General features: G+C 43.9%; 1 protein-coding gene across 1 annotated transcript in view; it reads left to right on the top strand.

The window, feature by feature from the left end:
• Positions 1–5,783: 5,783 nt before the first annotated feature.
• The window catches only part of acss2l (acyl-CoA synthetase short chain family member 2 like), a 29,506-nt gene continuing 25,791 nt past the window's right edge, over positions 5,784–9,498 (top strand). The window contains exons 1-2 of the mRNA XM_007897254.2: positions 5,784–6,477; positions 9,284–9,479. Of these exons, the coding sequence (XP_007895445.1) occupies positions 6,348–6,477; positions 9,284–9,479 (326 nt within the window). The 5' untranslated portion in view covers positions 5,784–6,347. The remainder of the gene's footprint in view (positions 6,478–9,283; positions 9,480–9,498) is intronic.

Here is a 9,498-nt window from a genome sequence, read left to right as displayed (position 1 = left end):
TGCGCGCAACTTGGCAGCCCCCTTCTCCAGAGCCACTGCACACAGTCACTACACTGTACAGTAAACCCCGTGAAGCGCTTTGGGGCGTCCTCTATACCAAGTCTGATTATTATTATTATTTTTATTGTTATTATTTAATGAAGAAACCCCCCGGTGAGAAATAATAATAGTCCTCGCATTTGACACAGCGCCTCGTCACGTCTTCGAGGCGTCGCAAAGCGCTTCACGGGATACACTGCGAAGTGAATTGTGTGAAATATCTTTTATGGGTGAAGTGAAAGAAATAGCACCAGTTACACCATCAAGCTGTTTCTAAAATTACAAATTAACAACAACAACAACAACAACAACAACAACACGATTACATTTGTACAGTGCCTTTCAGTGCCTATGATGTCGGGAGAATGTCTCAAGGCTCTGGGCAGTCCGGGGTTTGCACCTGCAGCCGGTGTCCCTGTCTCTAGCACCTTTCCTGGTCACCCGTCTGTGTTTCACAAAGTTGAGCCTGTGCTCTCTTCGTCTGCTCCTTGGCAAATCTGAAAATATTGTTCTGAATTTACTTTTCCAGTCACGTTTATCATCTTATATACCTCTATAATGTCGTCTGAGACATCTCTTTTTCAGGCGTAATGCGCTTGCATAAATCGTCTTAAATAAGTCACCTTTCTTAGCTCAACATTCTCGGGAGTCCGTGATGCCCCTCTCTGCCTGCTTCAAGGGTCTGGAGTATAGCTTTTTCATGAAGATATGTTGGTATTTCAACTCCTTGAGCGAATCTAGAACTCATAGACATCTTTCAAATTACTGACCAATTTATATGGAGGATTGTTGGCCAGGATAGCAGAAGAAACTCCCTTCTCTTTTCAACTTAGGAGATCTTTAACATCCACCTGAAGAACAGGTGGACGGGACCTTGGTTTAATGGAACCGAGGTCCTGTCTGTTTGTGGGACACAGCTGTGCACAATAGGCTACCATGTTTCTCCCACACAATATACAGTTGATTCACGTTACAACAATGACAAAAAAATTACATTTGTATCACGCCTTTCTCGTCGGGAAGATGGCCCAGGGCGCTGGACAATCAGTGATTCGGACCCGAGCTGGGGATCGGGATCGGGGAGGGTGGAGGGCAGGGGGGAAGGAGGGTGACCGAAGCCACAGTCGAAGAGGAGGGTCTTGAGACGGGTCTTGAAGAAGGCAAGGGAGGGGGCGAGGCGGAGGGACTGCTGGCTGGAGTTCCAGAGGGTGGGGGCAGAGTGGCAATGGTGGGGTGGGCGAAGCGGGCGATGTAAAGCAAGCCAGAGCCTGCTGAGCAAAGGGAGAGGGCAGGTTGGTAGGGCGTTAGAATATAATATAATAATAATATATATAATAATATAATAATCCTTGCATTTGATATAGCGCTTTTCACGTCTCCTAGACGTCTCAATTGTAAAGTGAATTGACTGTATATTTTGTGGGCGAAATGCCCACAGAAGGTTGCAGAAGCACCATATATTCTGTGAAGTGTTTTGAAATGTCTTGAAGACGTGATAACACGTTTACCTAGCAGTAAGTAGGAACCCGGTTGTTAGTAAATTAGTGAATCGCTTTTCCAGGTGTAATAATTCCTTAAAAAAAATAATAAATTGGTCACTCAATCCACGACTGTTTGTGGGACACTGCTGTATGCAATTGGCTGCCGCATTTCACCCACAAAATATAGTCAATTCACTTTACAGTATATTTTGTGAAGCGTGTTGAGGCATTTCAAACACGTGATAAGGCGCTATATCAAATGCAAGGATTATTATTAATAACCTTCAGTAATACAGGACTCAGGTGTCAGCCTAGATGACTTAACGTTCAAGTGTGTTGCTAGAATTCAAGATCCTCATCCTCACCTACAAGGCCATTCACGGCCTTCCTCCCTCCTACCTCTCCGACCTACTATCCCCCTACTTACCTGCCCGTACCCTCAGTTCCTCTGGCTCCGGTCTGCTCCACATCCCCCGCCCCAATCGCCCTACCATCGGTGGCCGGGCCTTCAGCCTCTCAGCCCCGAGGCTCTGGAACTCTATCCCCCAGTGCCTTCGCCGCCTCCTCCCTTTCCTCCTTCAAGGCTGGTCTCAAGACCTTTCTCTTTGACCGTGCCTTCAGCTCCCCTCTCGACTCTCTATCCCGTCCTCGCTCCCTCCCTTCCCTCCCCTCACCCTGACCATTCCCCCCTGCTCGGGAAATGACCCAACTGTACAGCGCTTTGGGACGTCCTCCCGACGTGAAAGGTGCTGTATAAATGGAATCTTGTTGTTGTTGTTGTTGTAGAACCCACCATCTCAGGCCCAGAATGCTACCGACTGAGCCTCATTGATTCAAGAAATAATCATTTAACATACTTATTAAATCCATCTTTTTCAACACCATTTGGATCTCTTACAATTTTCATACCTTCTCTTTTACTGTCCCCTAAATACTGTGGATAAAGTGCTGTGAGACATCACCCACATGAAGGGGTTATATAGTTGCACTTTATTGGATTGTTATGTTAAAAATATATACTAATTCTTATTAGAAATTTGGAAATTCTTATTAGTAAATGACAGTCATCGTAAATCACAGTGCTGCCAATTAACATCTTGTGAAATTTGGGTTCAAGCGTTTGTCAGAAACCACGCCAAGGATATTATTATAACCTTTTATTAGCAATTATAAAACCACACAAGCATAAGCATCACATTACACCCGACGCATTATCATTACTCATCGCGCTTAAACGACTACTAAAGCACTATCTTAACAAGATACATTACTAAAGCACCATCTTAACAAGATACATTACTAAAGCACTATGTTAACAAGACACACTCAATATTAAAATCCTAAACATATTAAAAAAATTATGTAACATACGAAATGTGCCTGAATAATTTCTTACTGCTTTGTATGTGTGTTGGGTGCGTGTTTTAGTAAGTAGGAGAGATACTACCAAGCAGGCAGGAAATCGTGACAAAGTTCTAAGGCTGGCACAAAAGTTAAACACTGTCTCTGGCTTGCTGCTGGCTGCAAATGTCCTTGGCTTGCTTCTTGTTGCAAACGTCTCTTGATGGTCCACTCCGCAAGGGCTGAACTTGTCCTCTTTGCGGTCCACTCCGACGAGAGCTGGACTTGTCCTCTTTTCCTCAAAGGCACTCTTCTTCCTCTCCATGGAGGTTCGTCCCCTTCCTCTCCTCTGAGTCTCCAAAAAAATTATTTTTGTCTATCGATTTTTATATCCTTTTTTGCCAGTCATCTGTGTTCTAACTTTTTTTCATGACTTCTTTCTCATTCTCTGTACTTTTCCCAGGCATTCCCAGGCATTCTTTCCCTATCTTCAAGTTGTTTCTCTGGGTACCAGCTAGGGTATGTTCTACAAAAGAACAATACTCCTCCTATTCCATCTTATCTCGTCTGTCCTTCTTTCTAACTCTGTCCATGTGACCTGCTTACTTTAAGTTTTTCCTCAGGTTTAATTGCTAGTTTATATCCCATTCATTCTCCTGGTCCAATTATCCCTATCTTCCCTGGCATTCCAGTGTACTCCTCCTAGCTCGGTGCCTCTTTACTAGGACTATGGGTTTGTGTGTGTGTCACATGGCAGTTTTTATTTCTTTAAGTCATTCTACTTAATTCATCTATTCACTACATGATTAATACTAATGATTCTTATACTATAATCCCAACCATTTACAATCCTTATACTTGAGTTCAATCCAGACTGATAAGGTTTATGATCACAAAGGAAACTGGTTTAGAAATTTCTCAATCTGGTTCATTCAAACGTTGAGTTTATTGTTCGATGTTAAAGGTCACCATAAATAACAACTTGTTAATATTGATGAAAAGTATAGTACTTTTAACATGTATTTTTTTTAAAAAAGCCTACAGCTTTGGGGTGCCCTTAATGAGGTGCCTTAGTTATGGAAATATGGATATTTACAGCATAGAAGGCCATTTGGCCCAACATTTCTGTGCTTTAAAAGAGGAATCCATTCAGTCCGGTTTTCCAGCAAACTCCCCTTCATGTTTTTAAGGTATCTCTCTAGTTCTCACTTGAAAGCTAATATTTCAATCATATTTAGATACCTTAGCATGAAAATTATGTTAAGAGCACAGGGCTTTAGGGTAAAACCTATACACCTCACTTACTATGCAAATGTCAGAAATTAACCCTTGGATAGATTATATTGCATATACAGGTTTAGGTGACTAAATTGAGAGGAAAAATGGTAAACAAAACATAAGAGGAAAACAGCCTTTATTGTATTAGGTACAGAACAATCCAACTCCTGAGTAGCCATCTGTATCTCAAAAAAACATAGTTCTATGTTTGTCAGCCTACTCAGTGGTAGCACAAAACGCTTCACAGAATATTAATTGGCTGTAAGCTGAATTGACTGTATATTTGTGGGCGAAACGCGGCAGCCAATTGTGCACAATAGTGTCCTACAAACCGTCGTGGATTGAAGTGACCAAATTTTATTATTGTTTTTTTTCTTGAGAGATTATTATTAGGTGTGTGGAGTAAGGAAACTTGCCCAAGGTTTCGCCCTTCCGGGAATCAAACCCAGTCTCTCGCTTGTGAGGCGAGCGCTCTAACCACTGAGCTACAGGACTCCTCCTTAAATATGGTTTAGCTGTGCATCAGGCAAGGGCACTTTTCATTAGACCATGATGTGTAAAACAATAATCATAATGTAATTTTGTTGTTGTTGCAATAATAATCCTCTGCACCTCAGGCTCTGGCAGCATCAACTGCCATGGTTGCACACTTCAACTCACCAAGCCAGTCAGGAACCTCGGTGTCCTGTTCGACAACTGTCTTTTCTCCCCCACATTCAAGCCATGATCTACTCTGCCTTCTCTCACCACCGTAACATCGCCTGACTCCGCCACTACCTCACCCCTCAGGCCGCTGAAACTCTTGTTCATGCCTTCATCATCTCCAGGCTCAACTATGCAAACACCCTGCTTGTCGGCCTTCCCAACTCCTCCCTCCACAGGCTGCAGATAATCCAGAACTCTGCAGCCCGTGTCCTCTCCCGCACCAAACTCCGTGACCCCATCTCCCCCACTCTTGTCCGACTCCATTGGCTCCCTATCCTTCAGAGGATCCAGTTCAAGATCCTGGTCCTCACCTACAAAGCCCTCCATGGCCTTGCCCCACCCTACCTCTGCGACCTCCTAACTCCCTATCAACCCGCCTGCTCCATCCGCTCAGCCGGCTCTGAGTCCCCCGACCCACCCGCCCCACCATTGGCGGGCGAGCCAGCAGCCACTCTACCCCAACCTCTGGAATTCCATCCCCCAATCACTCCTCCTTAGCCTCCTTCAAGTCCCGCCTCAAGACCCTCCTCTTCGACTATGCCAAATATATCACTGGTATATTTGCATTGTCATAATAAAGTTACTGTGTTATAAGTGCAAAACTTAGTAATTATTATTATTAATACCACGCTGAGCTCTCAAAATCCCCTGAACCAATAGGCCTTAAATAATGCAGAACTAAAGAAAAGAAAACACGAAACAAAGTGCAATAAAACTGCGCTCGTTAACAGGAAATTGATCCAGGACAAGCAAACAAATAATACCAGGTATAAACCTGCCTCTAGTACAGTACATGGGAGTGTTTGTCACTTGGTTCCTGGATGCTTTGCACCTTAACCAGATTGGCAATGTCAACCCCTCCTCCCCTCCCCTCCTTGCACGTACTGACATGAGTTCACTTCCTTGCTTTCACTTGGATGTGTTTTGAATCCAATGGCAGGAGGAGGAGCAGCAGATCTAGGAGGGGAGCCTTGATGCCTGCGATTGGACAAGTCGACACTCAGGAGATGGTCAGCGTGTGTGGAGGGGACAATTCACCAGAGAGGGAGGTGGGGGGGAGAGAGACGTGCCAGCCAGAGCCAAAGCCAGGGGAGGGTAAAGCAATAAAGCAGAATGCAAGCAGCTAGCCAGTCAGTGTCAGGGCACAGGCTCACAGGGTGCATGAAGTGAAATGACTGTGTCACTTAAGAGGAAGATTAGTACAATCATTGCCACTGTACACGCTCCCATTTTAGCAGCTAGGAGCAAGGTGTTTGTGTGAATGTTTTGTGTGTGTGTGTTTGCAGTGTCAAGGAAGGGCTGGGCTTGTTCAGGTCAAGGAAGGCGGTGTCTGTGACAGGTTACTGTAGTCTGGTGCCTGAATCTGATTGCTCTCGTTCACTGCTGTGACTCTGCCAAGGAGATTAAATTGTGTGTGTGTGTTTAAAAAAATAAGGAGATAAGCTGCTCAGGCTTGGTTAACCCGACCTCAGCTGAAACCGTCTCTCTGTGTGGGGGAGAAAGATGAGCTGTGAGACAGCACTGGCTAATGAGACTATGTACCAACCCGGGCAATCGCTCCAGCCAACCGCTCACATCCCGGATTTGGAAACCTACAAGGAATTGTACAAGAAATCCATCGAAAGCCCTGGAGGTACAGTACTGTGTTTATTCATTTGCAATAATCCCAGATCAAGAGAGAGACAGAGAGACAGCAAAGAGAGAGAGAGGGGGAGACTGTTTGTGGGACATTGCTGTGCGCTATTGGCTGCCGCGTTCGCCCACAAATATACAGTCAATTCACTTTACAGTGTGTTCTGTGAAGCGCTTTGGGACGTCCTCCCGACGTGAAAAGCGCTATATCAAATGCAAGGATTATTATTATTATATTATTATAAGGATGGATCCTTGGGATATAACTAGTTGGTGATATCACTGAGGGAATTGAGATGATCTCATAGTTAGAGCAAAAGAAACTCGATTGGATTATCACTGATTTTAGCATAATCCCTCCAAAAAAAAAAAAAAATTGGTCATTTTCAATCCACCCCTACTTGTGGAACATTGCTGTGTGCAATTGGCTGCTGCGTTCGCCCACAAATATACAGTCAATTCACTTTACAATATATTCTGTGAAGCGCTTTGGGACATCTAGAAGACGTGAAAAGCGCTATGTCAAATGCAAGGATTATTATTATTATTTCTGCACAGAAATCACCCCAGGTATCAATGCTGCTTTTTTTTTAAAAAAAGGAGGGAAAGAGGGAGGGGGATATTTGATTGTGGATTTTTATTTGGTCGATTGGTGGTATAGTATCTGTTGTGATAGTTCCCCATCCAGTTGGGGTGTGATGACATTCCAGCTGAGCCAGTACTGTTTGTGGTGGAACATGAGCTTGTAGCATATTTGTTAAGAGCACTCCCTTCACAAGAGAGATTACATTCCTGGGGTAACAATCCCTCAAAAAAAATCTTGGTCACATGATTGTTGGACCATATCTGTAATAATAATAATAATAATCCTTGCATTTGACATAGCGCTTTTCATGTCGGGAGGACGTCCCAAAGCGCTTCACAGAATATACTGTAAAGGACCCTGCTGGGTGCCCTGCTGGGTGCAATTGGCGGTTGCATTTTACCCATAAAATGCAGTCAATTCATTTTACAGTATATTCTGTAAAGCGCTTTGAGACGACTCAACGATGGGATAAGATGCTCTGTCAAATGCAAAGATTATTATTATTATTATGAACATTGTCTTATTCCCCCCCCATATCTTTTGATTTCCCCTTTTTCTGTTGCCTCTGATTCCCTTTTCTTCTGTTACCCAATTCCCCTCTCTCTGTTCCCCTTGATTGCCGCTCACTCTGATTTCTGATTAGGATGTCTTTCCAAAGTGAAAGGCGCTATATAAATGTAATTTGTTGTTGTTCATCTCCTCCAATTCCTTTCCCTCTGTTCCCCTCTGATTGGCCCTCTCACTGTTCCTCTCTGGTTTCCCTTTCTCTGTTCCTCTTTGCTTCTCCTCTCACTATTCTGTTCTGGCTCTCCTCTCTCTGTTTCCCTCCGATTGCTCCTCTCTCTGATCCCCTCAGCAATTGGATGCTGCAATTGAGGTCAGTGTTCTCCTGTTAGAAAGGAGAAAGGAAAACCAGCCAAGGTTCTTACTTCTGACCTCGATTCAGAGACCGTTCCAGTAATGTGTGTTACTGTTGTTTTTGGACAGGATCAAGGTTGGTAATCATATCACACAATAACCTGTTACTGAAGAGTTGCAGCCACATGCGGAAATGTATCTCGTGTAACTCTTTGAGCAAATGAGAGGACAATAGAGGAGGAAATTGGAATGTATTGGGAAAATTGTTGAATGGATTTACAAGAAGGATTATCTCGAGGCTGACTTTGCAGTGCAGTGCTGAGGGAATGCTGTATTGTTGAAGCTGTTATCCTTATGATAAGACAGGTGGTCTATTTGCGGCATGTGGGCCGATTGCATCTGACACATGAGTCATTTCTGCACCCAATACACGTAGCTCTGTTACTCATGTTCCAGCACACACATTGTGTCATTAGGTCTGCCCATTACCTGGGCTATTGGTCGTCAATGCCTCCACCCTCAATCTTTGTACCTGGTGCCCAATTTCAGTATCTGCAACCCCATTCCCTGTGCTCCCTGATCTGTGGCCAGATAACAAAACATTAAATTGATGTACTGTCTCCCTGTTCTAGTGGCTTAGGTGGATGTTAAAGTTCCCATAGCAGTAGAGTATTTGGAGAACTATCAGGAGCAAGATCCCTGGCTGATTCTTTTCTGCCAATCCCTGTAGCATTGAGGTCAATTGTAGGGGTTATATAATAATAATAATCATAATAATAATAATCCTTGCATTTGATATAGCCCCTTATCACTTTGTTTTGATATTTCAAAGTGCTTCACAGAATATATTGTACAAGGTGGATGATGTGCATTTTGTGGGTGAAACGCGGCAGCCAACTGCGTGCAGCAGTGTTCCACAAACAGTCGTGGATTGAGTGACCACATTTTTTTTTGTGGAGGGATTACCACCCCCAGAAAGTGATCTGCCAATCGACTAACAACTGGGTTCCTACTTACTTCTTGTTAAACAGAGGCATGTGGAGTAATAAAATTTGTCTAAGGTTTTGCCCTGCCAGGAATCGAACCCAGGTCCTCTCGCTTGTGAGGCGAGCACGCTAACCACTATGCCACAGGATCCCACTTTGCTGCCCCGGGCGAGTTCAGCTAACTCAGCACAGACTAGTAATGGAACATACAATTTACATTGACACAGAGCCTTTCACATATGGGTCTGCACTTCTTAGTTTCAGTCTAAGCATTTCCTTTAGCAACCAAGACATTGCATTGCGAGCTGCTGGCACAGTTCTTGAAAGGTATTTTGGGATCGTTAGCAGGAATATTATAGCTATCTTTTCTCACACAGAATTCTGGGCCGAATTTGCCAAAGAGTTTTACTGGAAAAGTCCTCCAACTGGAGCAATTCTGGACTACAACTTCAATGTGAAGAAAGGGAGCGTTTACGTAAAGTTCATGGAAGGAGCAACGACGAACATCTGCTACAACCTCCTGGACCGAAACATACAGCAACATGACCAGGGAGACAAAGTGGCTTATTACTGGTAATGGCAAGGGTTATAT

This window comes from Callorhinchus milii, unplaced genomic scaffold (genome assembly GCF_018977255.1).
Source record: "Callorhinchus milii isolate IMCB2004 unplaced genomic scaffold, IMCB_Cmil_1.0 Scaffold2, whole genome shotgun sequence".
Classification (NCBI taxonomy): Eukaryota; Metazoa; Chordata; class Chondrichthyes; order Chimaeriformes; family Callorhinchidae; genus Callorhinchus; species Callorhinchus milii.
The sequence above is the reverse complement of the archived record's forward strand: the minus strand, read 5'-3'. Positions and strand labels throughout refer to the sequence as shown.